Source organism: Sus scrofa, chromosome 11, assembly GCF_000003025.6.
Source record: "Sus scrofa isolate TJ Tabasco breed Duroc chromosome 11, Sscrofa11.1, whole genome shotgun sequence".
NCBI lineage: Eukaryota > Metazoa > Chordata > Mammalia > Artiodactyla > Suidae > Sus > Sus scrofa.
Genome location: NC_010453.5, coordinates 7,309,784 through 7,331,282, shown reverse-complemented (window position 1 = coordinate 7,331,282; position 21,499 = coordinate 7,309,784). Strand labels below are relative to the sequence as shown.

Here is a 21,499-nt window from a genome sequence, read left to right as displayed (position 1 = left end):
TTCAGCCAACAGCATGTGAAGTGCAGAATTATGAGTGAAACTCTTTTTTTTTTCAGTCACCAAGTTTTGAGATCATTCATTTCATAGCAACAACTAACCGAAATGCACTAAATCTTCTCAGTTAAATACAGCTTCTTCTATACAAGTGAACACTAGACTCGGAACTCTGCACTTATTAAGTAATTCTTTAGTTTAACAGGACAAGTTCTTGATTTCTGTTACCAGATAGTTGTGCAGACACCATCAACTAATAGCTTGACCCTCAACTTTATACCTTGAGATTGTTTCCTTAATCCTACTGCATGTCAGAAGACAGAGAACACTAAAATCAACAGCAGTAATTTTGCATTTAAAAAGTCATAAAAAGGTATATAGCATTAAAAAAGCAAAACCTCAAGGATATCTGCACACCCACATTCACAACAGCCAAGAGGCAGAAGTAACCCAAATGTACACAGACAAACACATGGACAGAGTGTGGTTCGGAATGGAATATTACCCAGACTTTAAAAAGGAAATTTTGTAATATGCTACACTATGGATATGCCAAGTAAAATCACAAAAAGACAAATACTGTATGATTCCACTTACAGGAGGTTATCTAGACCAGTCAAATTCACAGAGACAGAAAAGAGAATGGTAGATGCCAGGGCAGGAGAAGTTGTTGTTACTCAGTGAGTACAGACAGAATTTGTTTTGCAAGATGAAAAGTTTTAGAGAGATGCTGCACAACAGTGTGAATACAGCAAGTGCTCCCAAACTGCACACTTAAAAATGGTTAAGATGGTAAATTTCATGTTGCTGTTTGTTTGGTTTTTTTTTGTCTTTTTGCCTTTTCTAGGGCCACACCCATGGCATATGGAGGTTCCCAGGCTAGAGGTCCAATCACCAGCCTACACCAGAGCCACAGCAACGAGGGATGTGAGCTGTGTCTGCGGCCTATACCACAGCTCATGGCAACGCCAGATCCTGGGGATCTGAGCAAGGCCAGGGATCAAACCCGCAATCTCATGGTTCCTAGTCAGATTCGTTAACCACTGAGCCATGACGGGAACTCCATTTTTATGCTGTTTTTTAACAATTAAGAAATTTGTAAAAGCAAAAATTTTGTTTCTTCACCATTCTCAAGCAGAAAAAAGATCACGGTGTGCACATCCCACCAGCACCCTCACTCAATGAAAAGCAACACTAAACCATAAAGGGCCCGGATGGCGCCCCGAAACTATTTGCAGATGTCTTCAATGACTTTTCATTCTATAATCTGTGCTCCCAACACAGGGCCAATCTAAAATATAATTTGTCCTTGCCCTGATTTTTCCCTTTTATAAATTAATATTTTTGGATTTTTATATCTTTATACCTGACTTTAATTCCTATCTTATTTACAATGAACATGTATCATTTTTACAACTAAAATAAAATCTCTCAGCCTGTTATCAAAAAAAATGTATATATAAGCACAGAGCACTAACTTTTTAGTCTAGCGCAACCATCCAAAAGCATTTAAAATCTAATGCTGTCTGAATCTTAGAGCAGTTTAAATAAATATATTCCTGTTTTTATTCCTACAAATAGGAACAAGGAAAACACACCAAAGTATCTTATATTTGGATAATTATCTGTAAGGTATGGCCCAAGAGAAATTTTTAAAATAACTTATGTTCACTTCACAAATGAAGAAAACCAATAAAATACGTATTGATGACATAACACTAATGATTTAAAATCCTCTGCATTATACATTTCATGTTTAAAAAAAACCCAAGTAAGTTTTCCAGTAAAAGATTAACTACTCAAAAAATGGGGAAAATGTTAAAATTTTCTACCATTTGAAAATACTTGAAAGTTTCAATATGTTATTAACTTTGAGCCAGTTTTTGAGTCTTAGTGGGCTCTTTTCAAAGAAAGAAACACATTTTAAGTATTTGATTAAAAGGAGTTTCCCGTGTGGTGCTCTGCAATTTAACAACTGAAAGCAGAATGTTCGGACTCGGCAAGTTTACAGCAGAACTCTACAGAAATTAATAATTTCATTCAAAAGTCTCATAGTCCAGGGATCAGCAGACTTTACCTATAAAAGTCCAGATAAATATTTTAGGCTTTTTGAGTCAGTGTCTCCGTCATAACTACTCAACCCTGCACTGCAATGTAAAAGCAGCACAGACAGTATATAAACGACTGAAATTTATGGATAATGAAATTTGAAATTCTTGTAATTTTCATGTGTCACAAAAGTGTCTGTTTTTTCATCTTTCTCCGAATTATTTAAAAACAAAGACCACTTTCAGCCAGTGGGTAATACAGAGTTTGCTGACTCCTGATGTAAACCAATCTACTTCATAAACTACACCAGGCTCTTAGAGATGATTAGAACATTTTCTAAAAACTAGATCGATAATTATTACCCTGTAATTTTTTTTTTTCATTTGCAAGGTATATATTTGAAACTCCTAGTTATATATTTTTTCCTCATCACTTGAGAAAGAATGCTTCGGAGTTCCCACTGTGGCGCAGCAGATATGAATCTGACTAGGAACCATGAGGTTGTGGGTTCGATCCCTGGACTCCCTCAGTGGGTTAAGGATCTGGCATTGCCATGAGCTGTGGTGTAGGTTGCAGACACGGCTTGGATCCTGTGTTGCTCTGGCTGTGGTGTAGGTCAGTGGCTACAGCTCTGATTAGACCCCCTAGCCTGGGAACTTCCATATGCCATGGGTGCGGCCCTGAAAAGACCAAATAAAAAAGAATGCTTCAAAAACTAAAAATGAAAAAAATATATCTAATCATAATAGCTAAAACGACTGTCCTGAGAACAGAGACTTCTCTACTCTGGTAGATCTTGCTTGAAGAACTCCACTGAAATATTATGTATTTTTCAGAAGAGATTATTGTTATAAATATTATGTATTGTATAAATATATGTATGCATTATATAAATATTATGTTTTTTTCTAGAATTGGTAAGATTTATTTTCTTTTTCCAGTGTTCAAAATTCTCCCTTATTCTGATCTAGTGAATGAGTGAACTCTGCATAGTCTGATATCATAGAGAAGCTATCAAATCTCCTAAAACCAAGCCCTCCCCTTGTGCAACAGAGACCATCACCTGCAATTCCATGACACTTTCTCCTACTCTTCCCTCTCCACTGGACACAACCAGTCTCATGGTTCAGTTATTTACATGCTGATGACTCCCAAATGTCTACCTCCAATCTGAGTCTCCATCTAATACGAGACACACAGATCCAAGTGTTTGTTCCATGTACCCAGATATTAGATAGATATGTCCAGCTTACCTGGTCCTGACCTCCTGGTCTTCCCCCCAAATCTCTTTCCCAAAGTCTTTCTCAGTCCAGCAATGGCAACTCTAGTCTTCCCATTATTCAAGCCAATATCTAGGCAATCATCCTCAATTTCTCCCTTTCCTACTGTGTGTCCCACTCTTGGGGCGAATCCTTTGAGACGCTATCAGAATACCGAGAATCCAACCATGCCTCACCACCTGGCCACCACCTACTCCCCCCACAACACAGCTGCCTTCCAACTACCTCCCTGCTTCAGATCTTGCCCATCACATATATTTTTTTAAGCCTGAAAATCAGATCATGTCACTCCTCTGCCAACATCCCTACTACGGTTCCCTCATTTCAGTCACAGTAAAAGCCAGCAAATAGCCTACCAGGCTTTAGTTGATCCCACTCCCTCCCCAACATCTTTCTAACCCATCCTCTGTTCCTCTGCTTCACTCACTCAGATCCGGCTCTGCGGGTTTCCCTGCAGGACCACATGACAGGACAGGAGCCTCCCACTCTCAGGGCCTTGTACCTGCTCATCCTCCCCTCGGTTATCCACAGGGCTCACCCTTCTTCATCTAGTTGGGATCTAGGCTGAAATGCAACCTTCTCAAGGAAGAGGTCCCTTCTACCTTCTGTTTAAAATTGCAAATGACCCATTCTCACACTCCAGTCCCTGTGGCCTTATTTTTCTCCACAGTACGTTTCATCACCTCACACAAAAAGGTATGCCTTACTTGTTTATTTTCTTTCCTAATTTGGAACACAGCCTTCTTGAGGCAAGAAACTTCTGTTTTATTCACTGTGTCCTGGACTCTGGAACAATGCCAGCATGGTGACACCACCCCCCAACACCCCCCCTCCCCTGGCCAAAAAAAAAAAAAAACCATCAGCGAATAAATACAAAAAGAAATGTATTTCTATTTGTTAGAATGCCTGGGATTTTTGTTGTTGTTGTCTTTTTAGGGCTGTACCCGTGGCATATGGAAGTTCCCAGGTTAGGGGTCGAATTGGAGCTGCAGCTGCCAGCCTACACCACAGCCATAGCTATGTGGGATCCAAGCCGCTTATGCGACCTACACCAGAGCTCACAGCCAGGCTGGATCCTCAACCCACTGATCGATGCCAGGGATCAAGCCCACACCCTAATGGATGCTAGTCGGGTTCATTAACCGCTGAGCCATGACAGGAACTTCATGCCTGGGATTTTCTTTAAGTGACAACCAGCAAAAGTATCTACCACCATCAGTGTAATTTACTTTAGTATTTTCCAAAGTTGGCTGATTATCAGATTCATCCTCAAGTTATAAAACTACAGACTTCTGGGCCAACTCTACTGAATAAGCAGGTAGGTGAGATCCAGAAATTTTAACAAGCACCACAAGAGATTCCAATGAACTGCTGCTTTACCTGGAATAATACTTATCTGGGAGTTCCCATTGTGGCCCAGCATGTTAAGAACCCAACCTGTATCCATGGAATAAAATTTATCTAAAATTAGAAGACTGTCCTCCAGTCACAGCTCTGCTGCTTTAGGAAAACCTCTGCTTCTGTTTTCTTATTCATAAAATGGGAATCCCTACCTAGCAAAATTCTGAGATTTAAATATGTATATAAGAATTTTGTACGTTGTCAAGTACTGTAAAAATGTAGACTATTATGAAATGTAACAAGCGCCTATGTAAAAGCTGTATCAGCAGGTATATGTTACTGCAATTCTAAAAGATATTCAGAGCCTAAAGTACATAATATTTAGAGATTAATAACCTTTCCAATAGTCCCAAAGTTAATAAACCAACAGATGAGAGTAACAACAACTAAAAAGGATTCCACAAGGTTTTAAAAAAAACAGCTTGGAATATATTTTCTCCTCTCACAAATCTAATGATAACAAAAACATCCATCTTCCTACAATAACTCCGGAAATCAAGCAGAAAAATAAAAGAAAATCTTTAAAACTGCATGCCAGACAGATCTAGAGACTGTGATTATTTATATATTAAAAACATACACTCTAAAAAATACAAAATGAGTACAAATTTAAACACTGAAGGAAAAAGCAAAAGGCTAAAACGTCAATATCATCTAGGATTAGTACTTTACCTGCAGATCCTCACACAAGAAGACAGATTCTTGAAAACTAATTCTGTAAGACTTCAAGGCTTTTAACTTTCCCTTCGTTCTACAAGCAGGGCAATACCCATCTGATGGGACTTGAGCTGAATCACAATTCTAAAAGAGAAATAAAGTGAATTAAAATATAGACATTCCTAGAGTGTATCAAATTACAAAAAGTTAAATGGAAAAGGAACCAGGAAAACATTTACGATTTTCACCTAGAAGCATTCTGGCAGGATTATCTTAAAGATGGCAAATAAAAGAAATGCATATAAGCTTTACATATAGCTATTGTTCCAAAAAGAACATATTCTAGTTTTAAATATTAATTTAAATGTTAAGAACAGCATCAGTTTTATTTGCAAGGAATAAAGTAATGTCAACTGCCATTGAAAATATGCTCAATATTGTCAAACAGTAAACCAGAAGGTCTATGTTTTATTTCTACTTTCACATATCAATAAAACATAGAGAGGTAAACATAATCTTTCGCCATTACTGTAAGATTTCCATGGAAGATATAATTTTTTAGAAATTAATTGGTAAAATTAAAATCAAATATAAGTCTAAAAATAGGAGGGGGGAAAAATCCAACTTTGCACTGAGGCAAAAAATAAGTTCACTAACTTTTCCCAAATACCCCACCATGTGGAGTGGAGATATCCCTATATCAGGCCCTGGTCCAATCACTGGCAAACCATTTCCAATCTTCGGGGAATCCATCATTCCGAGTCATTGGCTAATTTATGTCACTTGAAACATGTCAATATCACTAAGGATTTTTCAATGAACCCTGGAAAAAAAAAAGTCAATAGACAATTAAATAAAAATCCTATTTACTTTGAAAAAGAGCTATTCTACTTTATAAGATATATCATATATTAAGCATATTTTGAGAACTATTTGTCTTAGGTTAAACGCATTCTGAAATTGTAATCTTGAAGTAAAACAAAATACCTAAATTTATTTATAAATCTAGCAAATTCGTGGGAAGAAGTCATAAACTGGCAAAAGGCTTAGTCTTCACAATAAATTCACATGTAAGCAAATTTATCACAACTTGTAACAGAGGTAGCTACTATTTACATACATTGACCAGAGTTTGAAAACCTAAGTTCTTAGTTTGTGCACAATTTGAAACAAATACATAAGCATTATACTATGAAAGTCTTTTAAAAAACCCATATCCATTGTGCCATTACTTGAAAACGACGAAAGAACCACATAAATTCCTACCGCTTTCAACTACCAGGAAATACAACACCAACTGAGAACATTGCTACTATTCAAAAGCTGCCAACAAAATACTATTCCATATTAAGTAATCTGTAACAGAACGAAAATATAAACACCCTCATAGTACAATTTACAGATGTAATGAGTGTGTTTTGAGTGTAGTCTGGTTTAGATATGGATTTAAAATACAAGGAAAACCAGATAAAGGAAAACTTAAGCAGAGTGATTCACCATTTCACAGGGATAGTGTAAAAGACTTTCAAGCCAAAGTCTTTCCCAAATGTAAGAATCTATGACTCTATAATCACCTTCTGGGAAACTGGGGCTCACAGATTCACTTCAGAAAATAGTCACGCTACTCTCTTTCAGGTATGTGAACTTGACACACACTTCAAGCCAAGGGATAATTTCAGAAATAAAAATCCTTTTTATTTTTTTATTTTTTGTTTGTGCCTGTGGCATGGAGAAGTTCTGGGGCCAGAGATCAAACCCATGCCACAGCAGGGACAATATCAGATCCTTAACCTGCTCAGCAACAAGGGAACTCCAAAAAATGTTTTTTAGAAAAGTTATAGGGGGATCTCAATTTGCTTTTCCTCTTTTTTTTTTGGTCATTTTAGGGCTGCACCCGAGGCATATTGAGGTTTCCAGGCTAGACGTCGGGAGCTGCAAAGGCAGATCCTTAACCCACTGAGCAAGGCTAGGGATCAAACCTGCATCCTCCTGGATGCTAGTCAGATTCGTTTCCGCTGAGCCACGACGGAAACTTCCCAATTTGCTATTCCTGAAGAAAAGTCCTTAAGCAGGGTTTCTCAACCACAGGATCATCAACATTTTGGACCAGATAATTCTTTTCCAGGGCTGCCCTGTGCATTAAGAGGATGTTTAGCAGCATCACTGACCTCTACCTGCTAGATGTCAACAGCACCCACCCCTCAGTTGTGACCACATCTCTAGGTGCTGCCAAACTTCCCAACTCCAGCCCACAAGGGGGGCAAATTTGCCCAATTAAGAACCACTGCCAATGCTATAAAACTGGGTTGTGATGATGACTATAAATGTAATAAAACTCATTGCATAATAAAAAATAAAATAAAAGAGATTAAAAAAAAAAAAAAAAAAACCACTGCCAAAAGGGTAAAAACAAGTTTGGTGCTAATGTTTTCTTTTTAAGCTGCTCACAGGCAACACCAATTTGTTATCTTTGGCTGGTTCTATTTACAGGAAAGAGTCCACTTCTACGGTTCCAGAATGACTAAAAGTATGGGCTTTTGGTTCAGAAATTTACTTGTAAAATTAGTTTGTTTTAAGAATTATGCAGAAGTTCCAGTCGTGGCACAGTGGTTAAAGAATCCGACTAGGAACCATGAGCTTGAGGGTTCGATCTCTGGCCTTGCTCGGTGGGTTAAGGATCCGGCATTGCCTTGAGCTGCAGTGCAGGTCGAAGACGCAGTTAGGATCCTGCGTTGCTGTGGCTCTGGCGTAGGCCAGCAGCTACAGCTCAGATTAGACCCCTAGCCTGGGAACCTCCATGTGCCGCGGGGAAGCAGCCCTAGAAAAGGCAAAAAGACAAAAAAAAAGAATTATATGCAATAACATGTAAAATGCTTAGCACCCGACATGTAGGAAATTTTACTATTTGTTTAGAACTAATTTTATACTTTTTGCAGAAAATACTCATCTTGTGGAGTTCCCGTCGTGGCTCAGTGGTTAACGAATCTGACTAGGAACCATGAGGTTGCTGTAGGCTGTGGCTACAGCACCGATTCGACCCCTAGCCTGGGAACCTCCATATGCCACGGGAGTGGCCCAAAAAATGGCAAAAAGACAAAAAAAAAAAAAGAAAAGAAAAAGAAAATACTCATCTTGTATCATTCTGCAGTTTTCTCAAAAGAAAAGCTGAGAAGCTATGTATCTTGAATAAATTGTTTTTGATGGGATTAAGAAAACTTTTCCATCTGGTTTCTGCTCCTCCCTACAACTTCTCTAAGTAAAACAAGAGCCTTCAAATCTGCTCTCCTAATCCCATCATCCCACATTTCAATGGTAAAAACAGGTAGGTTGGTGGTTGAAATCCTGAATATGCAGAACCCCCAAAAGAAAATTCACTTTAATTAAAAATACCAGAGGCTGGCTATTCAGTTCTTCCAAATACGATTTACTGTGTTCTATGTACAAAACCCTGGAGTGATTCTTACAACTTTATTTGGCCTTAAATGACTGCTTTCGTTGTCCTCTCTTCAAAAATCACCTGCTCCTCTCCTTCTCTCTCATATATACTTTGGCACCTCCATTCTTACAAACACGCATACTAGAAAATTTGAGCGGTTCTTTACTCTTTCATTTCCCTCTTCATCATTTAGTGAAAAACATCAAATTCTATGGATAGTTCTTTGGAAGCATCTCAAATCTCCACCTCTCTTTCCATCCCATCCTCACTCTGTATCACTGCCAAAGTGATGCTTCTATAAAACAAGTCTGGAGTCTGCTGCTGCTCAGCTTAAAACCATCTACTGACTTCACTCTGATCATGGGAAAATCCAAACAGCTCAGTACAACCTAAAGGTAGTGCTATGACCTAAAGCTCACTGAACTGACACCAATGGCTTTCCAGTCTTCTCCTCTACTCCATTTCACCTCCAGCATCTTTTTCCTGACCTCTCCCCGCTTCATTACTTCGACTATGCTCCAGAAGCCTGCGTGTGAATTACTAGACCAGTATGGACCCAGTCACAGCACAACGAAAGTGTAAATCTGGCCCTGGGGATAGTGAAAGAAGCAATTAAGCTTAACTCACAGCCCGTGTGCAAAATGGGGAAACCCAGAGAACCGTCTGTTCGAAGCTTTCCCTCCAAGACCAGGTGGGCTCAGCAAACGAACTGTCAAAGGTGAGGCCACAACAGACTTGAAACCGAGGAATGGGGTCGGCTTTCGCCGCCCAGACCTATTTGGTACCCAACCCAGCAGTCCTGAATCACAGACTAACAGACGACAGTTTCGAAACCCAATCTTGGAAACCCGAGGAGGCGCAAGGTTCTGTTAACTCTCCCCATCTCCATGCTCTTTGGGGCGGGGGAGGGGGGGGACCTCTGGTTTCTCTTCAGTTTTTACCTCTCTTGAGTGCAAACGTATCTGTAACTCTACCCTAATACCTTAATCACCAAACCTTCCCACCAAAACCTAGTCCCACCCTTTCCCCCTCCCAGCTTAGCCCATCCTTTCGGCGAGCCGACTATCCCATGGGTCGCCCAGCTCTGTCCCTTTTCCTTACTTCGGCAGCCGAAGGAAACTATTCCGTCTGCTCTTTTATCCTCAGCGGACTCTCCACTTCTTCGTACCAGCTTCCTCCAAACTCCTGTTCCAGCCTGAGCTCCACACCACGAGTGCAACGTTCAACCCACGTTCCACCCTGCCTGCTCCTCCCCCACCGGCCCCTCCGCTAGGAAAGCAGCTTCCGGCTAGAGTCCGCCGCTAAAAAGTTCCCCTTCCTGCTCCGCGCGGGGCCTGGAAGGACGTAAGTGTGGCGGGGAGGATGAGGAACGGAACACTTCCGGCCGGCCTCCGCAGAGAGGCGGGGCTGTAACTCTACCCTAATACCTTAATCACCCGGCTGGCAGCCGCAGCCGCAGCTTCAGGGGCGGGGCCGGTGCCTGCAGAGTCCGCCTTCTGTGAGTGGCTGGGTTTGGGGAGGCGACATTTCTGGAAGCTGATGGAAAGCGCTTGAGTGGTGGAGGTGACGCCAGCGACCAGGGGGTGGGGCGTGATTAAAACTAGTGCGCAGCCGGCAGCGGAGGGATTACGCTAAGAGGCAGGCGCGCGTCCCGTTGCGCACTAGCGATGCGAGCCCGGGTCGGAAGCTGATGCGCCCTTGAGTGACTTGGGTGGGTGGCCGGGCGGGCGAGGAGGAAGGGCTACCCAGCAGGCGGAGGGTGTGATGGAGGCTCTTGGCCGGCGCCCCCCTGCAGCAACGAGGTCTCCTCGACGGCGGGCTGCGCAAGGCCCCCGTAGTTCGCTCTCCTAAAGCCTCAGTGGGAGCCGAGCTGCCACATTGCGTGTTCACAAAGGGTCACCACACACGGAGCTGCCCCTCCCTGTCTCCCTAAACCCCATCTGCGAGGCCAGGGGCTTTTCCACCAGGATTCTGGGTGTTTCTCCTCCTTTGCTCCCTCCCAGATCTTCTAACGGTAAGGGGAGTAGCCAAAGCGCAGGGACTTTGAGCGCCAGGACCCTTTCTTACTTATCAGTAGCCGGAGGGTCCCTGCTGCACTCTTGTCAGCTGCCCTGCCTTGTTTTAACTCAGGGAAAGGGGGAGTTGTCGTGTAGTCTATAAGTTTAAGGCTCTGCTTTCATAGGAAGGTCATGTGGCTTAGGGGACATCGTGATCTCGTGTGCTATTTCTGAGTCTGCATTCTGAATCTTGCGGGCAGCATATTCCAGAAGTCCTTCGCTCGATTGGTTCTGTGTCCAGGAATAACAATATGTAGTTTCTGACCGTTTCAGTACAGAAGAACCACTATTGGCATTTTGGACTATGGGGCTTTTTTATTATTGGTCCCAAACTAAATCGTTATATTCTGGAATACTGCTGAAAATTTTGATAGGGTAGAGGAAGTAGGTCCCGTGTACCAAGGAATTCTTCACTGAGGAGTTCAGTTTTCCGTACTTCTGAATGCAGATAGCCAAGAAATCCAACAGGGAGTTTGTTTTGTTTTTCGCTAGACTGAAAAATAGCTTTTGTTTACCTTTTTGTTGTACTAGATTACTAATGTGCTGGTATATTTGTTGTAAGATCTTGCTAATTAGGTTTTTTATTTTGATGAATTATGATGAAAATATGAGAATGTAGCATTTCGTCCTGAAATAGTAGCGAAGACCCAGATTTTTCTCTTTCAACATTGCTATTTCCATTTTTAGAATAGAATACACTCTATTTTGTAATAAAAACATTTGCCGAATGTTTATTCCATTGAACAAAATAATTGATTCCGTCAAAATTAACCTAAAATTTTAAAGAGGAAAATCAACATCACCAAACTGAATTATATCAAACATTGTTGTCTGCAAAGTTTATTTGTAATCTTTTTGTGCAAATTTGATTATTTTGCTAGGGAAAAAATATGTATAGTAACAAAAAATAGAAATAAAATGGAGGTGGGGCTTGGGTTGTGGAAAGAAAAGAATGGATTTTAGTGTGTGCTGTGTTTTGATTCCACAGCTTTTCCCTTTTTAAATAGTAGGAAAAGTCATATAAAACTTTATAAGATTAAAAGAAGGGTACTAACATGAAATCAGGACAGGTCGACTGGAAAATTTTCCATTTGCTTATAGGAGTAATGGTCCTAAGCTGAGAAAATTGTATACATTTTTGCTTCAACAGTATATTTGGAATGCCTCTCTTTAACATTTAGTCCCAGAAAGAGTGCAGTTACCTTCCAGTAGGATTCAAGCTCATTGCCTTGATACCCTCTTCAGTAATGTGGGACAGCAATTTCGTTTACCTTTTACCGCTTAAAAACTAATGAGATCTACAAAGTTCTCTTTTAGTGCAACAGATTAAGGATCAGGCTGTGGCCCCAGCAAGTTCTGTCACTGGCCCAGGGACTTCCACATGCTTCAGGCTCTGCCAAAAATAACAAAACTAATGTGATCTAATCAAATGAAGTTGTTTTTTGGTTTTTTTTTAATAATAATAGGAGTTCCCGTCCTGGCACAGCAGAAACGAATCCGACTAGGAACCATGAGGTTTTGGATTCAATCCCTGGCTTTGCTCAGTGGGTTAAGGATCCGGCATTGCCAAGAGCTGTGGTGTGGGTCCCAGACAAGGCTCGGATCTGTTATTGCTGTGGCTCTGGCATAGGCTGGCAGCAACAGCTCTGATTAGACCCCTAGCCTGGGAACCTCCATAGGCCGAGGGTGCGGCTCTAAAAAATAATAATAATAATAATAATAAATTAGTAATTAATGAGCAGCTACAATTAAGGTGGCTTTTTTTTCTTTTGCTTTTTAGGGCCACACCCGAGGCTTATGGAGATTCCTAGGCTAGGGGTTTAATAGGAGCTACAGCTGCCGGCCTACACCACAGCTCATGGCAATGCTGGATCATTAACCCACTGAGCAAGGTCAGGGATGGAACCCACAACCTCATAGTTCCTAGTTGGATTTGTTTCTGCTTCACCACGACTGGAACTCCTGTTTTTGCTTTTTTTTTTTTTTTTTTTAATTTTCTTTTCTCACAGTTTAAGCTTTTGCCCTCCTCTGCTGGATTGGATTCCTTAATGACAAAACAAGTCTGCCCAAACATGGGATATAAAGCTGTTTGCTGTAATTGCTTGTGCTAGTCTCATCAAAAAGATGAGAGTCGCAGTGACTAACCACACTTTCTAGCAGCACCTTCGTGAGTACCTGCAATCTTATATCATACAACTCCAACATTTAGAAGGCTTTGAAAAGCAAAACCTTTTTAAGCTTGGAGACAAAATTCATTTGGTGGGAAAATGTGACCTGAACTAATGAGAATTTATATATATATACATATATCTTTATTCATCCTACATGTTTTACTGCAGAAATATTAATATGCTTGATTATGGGGTGCTGCCCTTGGCCACTGATGAGTTGTTCCATAATGATTTGTGTACCTTGTAACAGTTTAAAATTCCCCAAATTCTTACTTACAAAACACATTCAGTCCCTCGGTTTTGGTTAGGGAATGTGAACCTATATTAATATTTTTGCAGTACATGTGCATATTTAAAAAATAACTTAGAACATTTTAGTTCTTGTCCTCAATGAATTCAGTTGAGTCAGGATAGATTTACCATATTGCTCATGTGCAGTGATAGAGATGCATAGCCTATCTGTAAGCATAGCCATATAGTGACCACACAAGAAATTAGTAGTCCCAAGGTTTGAGGTTATTTTGTACTTCAGACTCTAAAATTTAGACAGAACCTGACAGCCGATTGTGTAGCCTAAACTGACTTGGCTCTGTTTTGCACACACAAAATGAAAATACATAAAGAAGACAATGAAGAGTCTTCATTGGAATTTCTGATTTCTAATGCTAATTCTTCTGCCATGTGACCTTACACAAATCACTTCATTTTTCAAGACCTTGGTTTACATATCTATAAAGTGAAAAATTGGGGTTAGATGGATCTTTTAAGGACGGTCCCGTATGGTTCCAACATTCTACCAGCAGGTATTTATCCTTAGAACTGTGCCTATTTTTTATAAATGTTTTCCACTAAGAATATGATCCTGTTTTCTTCTCAAACTACCTTCTTGCTTATCTAAATTTTATGTTTTCTTTTGGCTAGGCAATATATTCACATGGCTCAGAATTCAAAAGGTAGAAGAATATTCAGTGAAAACTCTTCCTTCCACTTCTGTCCCTCAGCCATCCAGTTCCTTGCCTAGGAAACAGCCAGTGCTAGTAGTTTCTTAAATATTTCCCCCCCAAAATGTGTGCATATACAAGTAAATAAGTACTGTATTTGTTTTATTTTTCTTGCTTTTTTTACATAAATGGTTCATGCTATGCATGGTTTGTGTATCTTATTTTTTGTTTATCTTAGAAGTTCTATGTGTCATTATACACACTTTCCTCATTCTTTCTAATGGCTGCATAATGTTCCATCATATGATGGATCATTTCATCAGTCATCTCTCTTTGGATATTTAGGTTTTTGCCTTATTAAAAGCATTATGCAGTGGATAACTTTGAACATCATTTTCCGTATATGTGAATATATCTGTGCCCTAGACAGCTCTATTGGCATAGTGACCTAGTTAATAAAATATGTTATTTAGTAACCAATAACATAAAAAAATTGATAAATCAGGGTCGTAACAGAGCATTTATAGAATTCCATCAACTTTGACTTACGTGTTCCCCATGGCAGATAATATGGTGGCATAGTAGGCTCAACATCCAGTTTGGTTCTAAAGTAAACATGAGAGAAATAAATCACCTGAATTTTTCATTGAGCTTCTTCATTTAAGTCGTAGGTAAAATAAGTGGATTATGTGTGGGACCTTGTCTTAAACAAAAAGAAATATAAAGTTTTAAACACTAAAATCATGCAGCAGAGTGAGATTTTCAGTGGGGGCAATTGATGTAAGAACAGGTTTATGCTTTCCAGCTCATTCTCACTCCAGGGCATGTCCTTCGTGAGTGCTATTTAAGTTGATATTTTTCTTTTACATTTTTTGCCAAGCACATAGTTGAATTTGTGTAAGATGCAACGTCTATCTATTTCCCTTAGCCAAAAAGAAAATTAGGCCTAGGAGTTCCCATTGTGGCCCAGTGGTAACAAACCCGACTAGTATCCATGACAATGTGGGTTTGATCCCGGGCCTCTCTCAGTGGGTTAAGGATCCAGCATTGCTGTGAGCTGCAGTGTAGTTTGCAGACCCAGCTCAGATCAGGAGTTGCTGTGGCTCTGGCATAGGCTGGCAGCTGCAGCTCCTATTCGACCCCCCTTCCTGGGAACTGCCATATGCTGTGGTTTCGGCCCTTTAAAAAAAAAAAAGAAAGAAAAGAAAAAAAATTAAGCCTGAAAGAAGTAAACAGTTTACCCAGATTTGCATAAAACAGTGGCAGACCTGCGACTAGAACCTACCATTTATAATCCGGGGCTTTTTCCAGTATGTCACATGCTATTCTAATTTAACATGTAGCTCCAGCAGATCTGAGAATGCTCAATGATCAGGGACTGCTTTAGGTACCATTCCTCTGCCTACCTCTAAAGTAACAGCTCTGAAAGCAGCAGTGCAGTTTTCTGATGACAAAATAACATTCTATAAGTAATTGTTGAAGTAATCACACAGTATGTTGATGAGCAATCAGAAGGGCTCCAAATCAAAAAATTAAAGCTGACATAGAGAAACGCTCTTTTCCTAATTGGGGCAGAGTTGTCACTTTGAGATGAATTTATCAGTCATAAGGACTGAAAGGAAATCATGATTATTCAGTCTTACATTCCCCAGAGTTAATGCCATCATTTAATTTGGCCAGGAAAATCTCAATCATCAGAAAAGGAGAAGTGGCGATAGAAACAAAAGAATTGAAAAAGTAGAAGCTTGAGGAATATGCTGTTAATAACCGTATTCCCCGCAAACTGGCATTGGGGCACATGACTGCTACACACACCTTTAGGGCTCTGATCGCTGACTCTGCTCTTTGCATAACTGACTCACCCTTCAAGTCTCAGCTTCAAATTTGTTTGTCAAGCTGTCCACCCTATATGAGCAGCCCTTTTCCCTCTACCCCCACTCTAATTCCTCATTACCACCTGCCTCACCTGCTGCTTGTTGCCTTCATAGCGTGTGGGTGTATGTATGTATATTATATATAATATATGTATATATGATACTGTCTTCCAACTAGGTGTGAGCTTCGTGAGGGCAAGGACTACATCTGTTTTGTTCACTGCTATATATCCATTACCTGGTACCTAGTCTGTATTTGTTGATGAATAAATGATCTTGGTAGCTCCCAATTCCCAGTTTATATGGCTGACCAAACCTCCTCTTAAAGTGGAATGTTTTCAGTGGAATATTTCCGCATCTTTCTGTATTCATTAGTCCAGGGTTGGTTTGGAAAATATACATGTTATTCATATGCTTATCTTCTTATTGAGAAAAATATGAACTTATTCATCTGCAAACCTTTATTGAACGTGCAAGGTACTGTACCAAATGCTGGGTGAATACAAAAGTGCATAATGCGTATCCTTATCCCTAAAGAGAAGCAGAAACATTTGTAAACAAATAGCTTTCATACAAGGCAAAATGAAATAAATACTAAACGGAGGTGCACAAGCAATATTATGTGCCAGCAATAAAGAAAAATGATTAATTTTAGTTACAGGAAGGGCCTCACAGCATTGAGCTTTGGTTTTGGTCTTGACAATAGCAAAGTAGAACTCAAGTCCCTATACATGGAGAATAAAGACAATAACTGTTTAGTTTCACTTTTTTAAAAGTCCTTAAAGTAGTAATGTTGACCACAAAGAAGTCTTATAATACATTGTCATAAAGCAGTCTTTAAAGATTTCAGTTATAAATAAAATTACTCAGACCTTAACATTACACTTCTAAATTTAAGGCTAATCATAAAATTATTTTGGCTATTTTTACTAGGTTGGTACTTGCCACCTAGTTGCTAAGTCGTCAGTTCAGTCTAACAATTTGATTCTGACTGCTAAGGGCAGTAATTATTTAGTAAACTAACTGAGACAAAACTATAATGATTTTTTATTTTTTTATTTTGTCTTTTTGCCTTTTCTAGGGCTGCTCCTGCGGCATATGGAGGTTCCTAGGCTAGGGGTCTAATTGGAGCTGTAGCCACGGGCCTACGCCAGAGCCGAATCTGTGACCCACACCACAGCTCATGGCAATGCCAGATCCTTAACCCACTGAGCAAGGCCAGGGATCGAACCTGCAACCTCATGGTTCCTAGTCGGATTCATTAACCACTGCGCCACGATGGGAACTCCGACAAAACTATAATGATTAAAAATTATTTTTAACTGGTTTTTAAGCCAACTGGTAGTCTTCAATGTATGGTTTTCTAGCTGTATCACAGGTTAAAATGTAGTCTGTTTTGTAATGTTCTAATGTGATTTCTTTTTAAGTTTGTTTTTGCTTTCCTACCTTTGCTGGTTTTCCTAAGCAATATAGACCCTCTCCATCCCCACTTAATTTTTACAAAAAGCATAGCCTTTAGATTCACAGACCTGATTTCATCTTGGTCACTGATTAATCACAGTTCTGCCACTTTCCAATCTTGCTACTTCTAACAAAATATTTTACCTCTCTGAGGCTCAGTTTCATCTTTAAAATGAAAATATCTGTTAATCCCATTCTGTCATTTAACTAGCTTTGTGACCTCAGGCAAATTGTTTAATCTCTCTCAGCCTCAGTTTGAACTGAAGTTGTCTTAAATGAGGTAATGCATAGAAGAGTATCTGGCAGTTATATAAGCCTTCAGCAAATGTTGGTTTCCCCTCATCCTCTTCCACCTCATCTAAACCCTTTCAAGTGTGCTTCAGGTTCTATTTGCTGTAATTTTTCCTTTGCTAGCTCATAGCAGTCTCCGTTTTTCCAAAGTCATTATACTCTCAGTGTGTTATCTTGGGTTCTTAAATTGGAATGAATCAGCATCGTATTAGAACTTATTAAAAATGCAGTTGCTTGGGTCCTGTTCCTGAGTTTGTGGGTTTGGCATTGCGGGGGGCACCTGTGTTTTTACCTTTCTCTTTCAGATTTTGTGATTTTCACAGATGATCATAATTTCTCACCTATGTGATAATAATCATGTGTTCCTTATAGTTTATATTTGTTAGGTAATTCTTAAATTATTATGTAACCCCTCAGGTGTTTTACTTTATACCCCAAAAGACTGTAAACTCAAGGGCACAAAATACCCGTGGTAGTACTGTGTATTTAGTCGAGAGGATAAGTTGCCCTTTTTTTTCCCCCCTGCTGAAGTTTGGATCCAGTTAAGAAATAAGGCATAGAGGAGTTCCCGTCGTGGCGCAGTGGTTAACGAATCCGACTAGGAACCATGAGGTTGCGGGTTCGATCCCTGCGCTTGCTCAGTGGGTTAACGATCCGGCGTTGCCGTGAGCTGTGGTGTAGGTTGCAGACGCGGCTCAGATCCCGCGTTGCTGTGGCTCTGGTGTAGGCCGGTGGCTACAGCTCCGATTGGACCCCTAGCCTGGGAACCTCCATATGCCAAGGGAGCGGCCCAAAGAAATAGCAAAAAGACAAAAAAAAAAAAAAAAAAAAAAAAAGAAATAAGGCATAGAACTCAGATGAAGGTTCAAATATGAGTTTAATTATTGAAAAAGTTGTCAGGAAAGTATAGCTGAGGTACCTGCAGGAATAGAGCTTGCCCCACGACCTTCACTGTGTAGCAGGGAGCAGAGCAGAACACGTGGCTCTCTTCAGTCGCACAGGTCCCAGATGAGGAGAGAGGGAGCTGAGCCTCCAGCTTGTTACCAGACCGGTTGCTCCCTCCTGCTCTGGGAGGAATTAGTGAGAAGTTTGAGGTCGACTATGACTGTTCGCTTAAGGAAGTTTCATGTGGAGTATGAGAGAGCTTTTTTGCCCTCAGTGGTACTCAGCAGCTATTTTTTAGTGGATTTTTTTTCTTTTTTTCCTACTTTGCATCAGCATGCTGTGATTTTTAACACCTAAATGAGAAGTCATAAAGTTAGAACTCCAAACCAATTAACATATACTATTATATTAATTATCTTTTGCTTTGTAAGAAATTCCCCTGAAACAGCTTAAAAGACAACAGACATTATTTCACAGTTTCTGTGGGTCGGGAAGCTGGGAGCAATGTAGCTGGGCAGTTCCAGTTCAGGGTCTCCAGTGGGCACAGTCACCAGAAGTCGGCCTGAGTGTCCTCCTGGCATCGCAGCTTGGCTTCCCCCGGAGCGGGTGATCTGAGAGAGAGTCAGACACCACAGTGTGTGTTATAATCCAGCTTTAGAGGTGGCGTACCATTACTCTGTTGCACAGACCCACTTTATTAATGTAGGAGGGACCCACACAGGGTTTGAATACCAGGAGGCAGGGCCTTTGGAGCCCATCCAGGAGGGGGCTACAACAAATCTGTAACATGTTTAATATTCTTACCTCACATGGCTTCATATGAGAGCAAATAATAATATTTAAGATCTCATTAAAATTATTAAAATGTTAATGGTAGTTCTATGAAATAGTTGTATTTTTGTGTATATTACTGTGTAATTTCCTGCCCTGGAGGATAAATTGAGGGGATGATTTTTCTACTGCTGGTTGGTCCATCTTTCCTGTCTAGCTCTGTGTCTAAATCAAAAGTTTACAAAGATTATAGTCTTCCAGATATCCTGTGAGAGTTCAGGTGATCTACAGGCTGGCTTATTGTAAGATACAATTTTGATTTTTATATGAATTAATAATTTACTACTAGTCTCATGGGAAGTGCTTCATGAAGTCTGATTCCCAGCTTCTGCTTTATTCAAGTGAGGGTTCGTTGCAGCAGTCAGCAGGATGAGGTGGACTGGAAGGCGAGGGAAGGTCATTTACCACCCTGCAATAGTCCACAGGCCCAGAGGAGCTGAAAGTCAACACTTGAAGTGTTAGTGGTTTCATTCAAGTTCTAATGCCAAAGCACTAAAGAAGTCCAAATAAGTGAAAGAAAATGGTTAAAAATCATTATTTATTTTACTCATTTATTTCATATGAGATGAACTCATTTATTTCATCGTAATTTAGATTTCATATAACATGCTAAATAATTTCAGGTTTTGTAAAATAGCAAAAAATAGCAATATAAGTTAGAAGGAACTTAAAATGTTCATTGAATTAAAGAATATAAAATTTTTTAAAAAGACCAAAAAAATAATATAAAACTTATTTGTGTAAAAAGTTCTATTTTTAATGCTTTCCACCACTATGGAAAAGATAATAATTTGAAGATTATGACAAAATATTTTAAGATAAATCGACAGTGCCTAAATGTTCTTGGAATTCTGGCTGTAAACATTGTGTCAATTTGCATTTTGAATTGCTTAAAGAACGTTAAGTCATTTAAAGAATTTATACATGAATGACCGGTTATAGGAGCCCAAATATGAGTGTAATCAAATTTTTCATCTGTAGTTAAGCTGTTTCCTGTGTAGAACAGTGTACAGAACATTGCCAGCACCAGCCCAGCAAACTCATCTGGCTGTTAAAATTTCCAGGCATGTAGGCATCTTTGACAGCAGCTTTCACCCTCAAGTACCAGGAAGCACTATTTTGCTAATCAGGAAAGAAATTTCAGAGAACTTATTTTACTTTCCAAATATAATTTGTCATGATTAATCAATAAAATGATGTTTGGTGTGGGTACTGATTAGCTTTAGGATGATACCTCCCATGAATTCTTTAGAGTAAATGAGAAACAGTAGTATATTTTTTCTGAATATAGAGTTTATAAGCCCTGAAAGTTACTGAGTCTTCTGAGCTAATAGGTGACAGTTAAATGAAAAAAAAAAAAAAATCTTGGAATAAACAGAATTTTCTGAAAATGAAAGACTTTGCAAAGAGATATAGGAAAGTTGGGAAATGTTAATTTAGGATATTGTGCCAGAACCAATCTGGAGTTCCCGTCGTGGCACAGCGGTTAACGAATCTGACTAGGAACCATGAGGTTGCGGGTTCGGTCCCTGCCCTTGCTCAGTGGGTTAATGATCCGGCCGTGCCATGAGCTGTGGTGTGGGTTGCAGACTCGGCTCGGATCCTGCGTTGCTGTGGCTCTGGCGTAGGCCGGTGGCTACAGCTCCGATTGGACCCCTAGCCTGGGAACCTCCATATGCCGCGGGAGCGGCCCAAAGAAATAGCAAAAAGACAAAAAAAAAAAAAAAAAAAAAAAAAAAAGAACCAATCTAATCCAGTCCATAAGACAGGTCTTTTCAGGAAGTTATCAAGAGAGATCAAAGAAACCTGGTAACCAAAGGCAATTCATGGGCTTGGATTAAATCCTGGCTTGAAGAAAAATGCTGTAAAACACATTGCAGGAATTTGAGTATACCTAGCTGTAGAATACAGTTGTGAATATATTTTTTATTTTCCTGGTTGTGTTAATGGTTATTATGATTATGCAGGAGAATAACCTTCTTTTTAGGAGGTGTATGTGAAGTATATTTAGAGGTGAAATTATCTTCAATATTCAGAAAAGTGTGTGTATATATGTATGTGTATATGCAGGAAAAACCAATATGATGGGATTAAATTCTGAAACTCTGTGGTAGATATAAGGGGAGTTGTCATACTATCAACTTTTCTGAATGTGTCCGGATGTGAAATAA

The 21,499-nt window shown here is 39.8% G+C and overlaps 2 protein-coding genes across 6 annotated transcripts in view; one reads left to right on the top strand and one right to left on the bottom strand.

The window, feature by feature from the left end:
* USPL1 (ubiquitin specific peptidase like 1) overlaps positions 1–10,096 on the bottom strand; it is a 40,094-nt gene extending 29,998 nt beyond the window's left edge. The window contains exons 1-3 of one of the 3 annotated variants that reach the window (XM_021065545.1): positions 9,919–10,096; positions 6,039–6,204; positions 5,397–5,525 (exon numbers count right to left, since the gene is read on the bottom strand). In XM_021065545.1, the coding sequence (XP_020921204.1) occupies positions 5,397–5,525; positions 6,039–6,137 (228 nt within the window). In that variant the 5' untranslated portion in view covers positions 6,138–6,204; positions 9,919–10,096. The remainder of the gene's footprint in view (positions 1–5,396; positions 5,526–6,038; positions 6,205–9,918) is intronic. The other 2 variants (XM_021065548.1, XM_021065547.1) reach the window with 2 other exon arrangements.
* Positions 10,212–21,499, top strand: part of HMGB1 (high mobility group box 1) — a 125,516-nt gene continuing 114,228 nt past the window's right edge. The window contains exon 1 of one of the 3 annotated variants that reach the window (XM_005668317.3): positions 10,212–10,315. The gene's annotated coding sequence lies outside the window, so the exon portion shown is untranslated. Of the gene's footprint in view, positions 10,316–10,453; positions 10,832–21,499 lie in introns of those variants that run through there. The other 2 variants (XM_005668318.3, XM_021065159.1) reach the window with 2 other exon arrangements.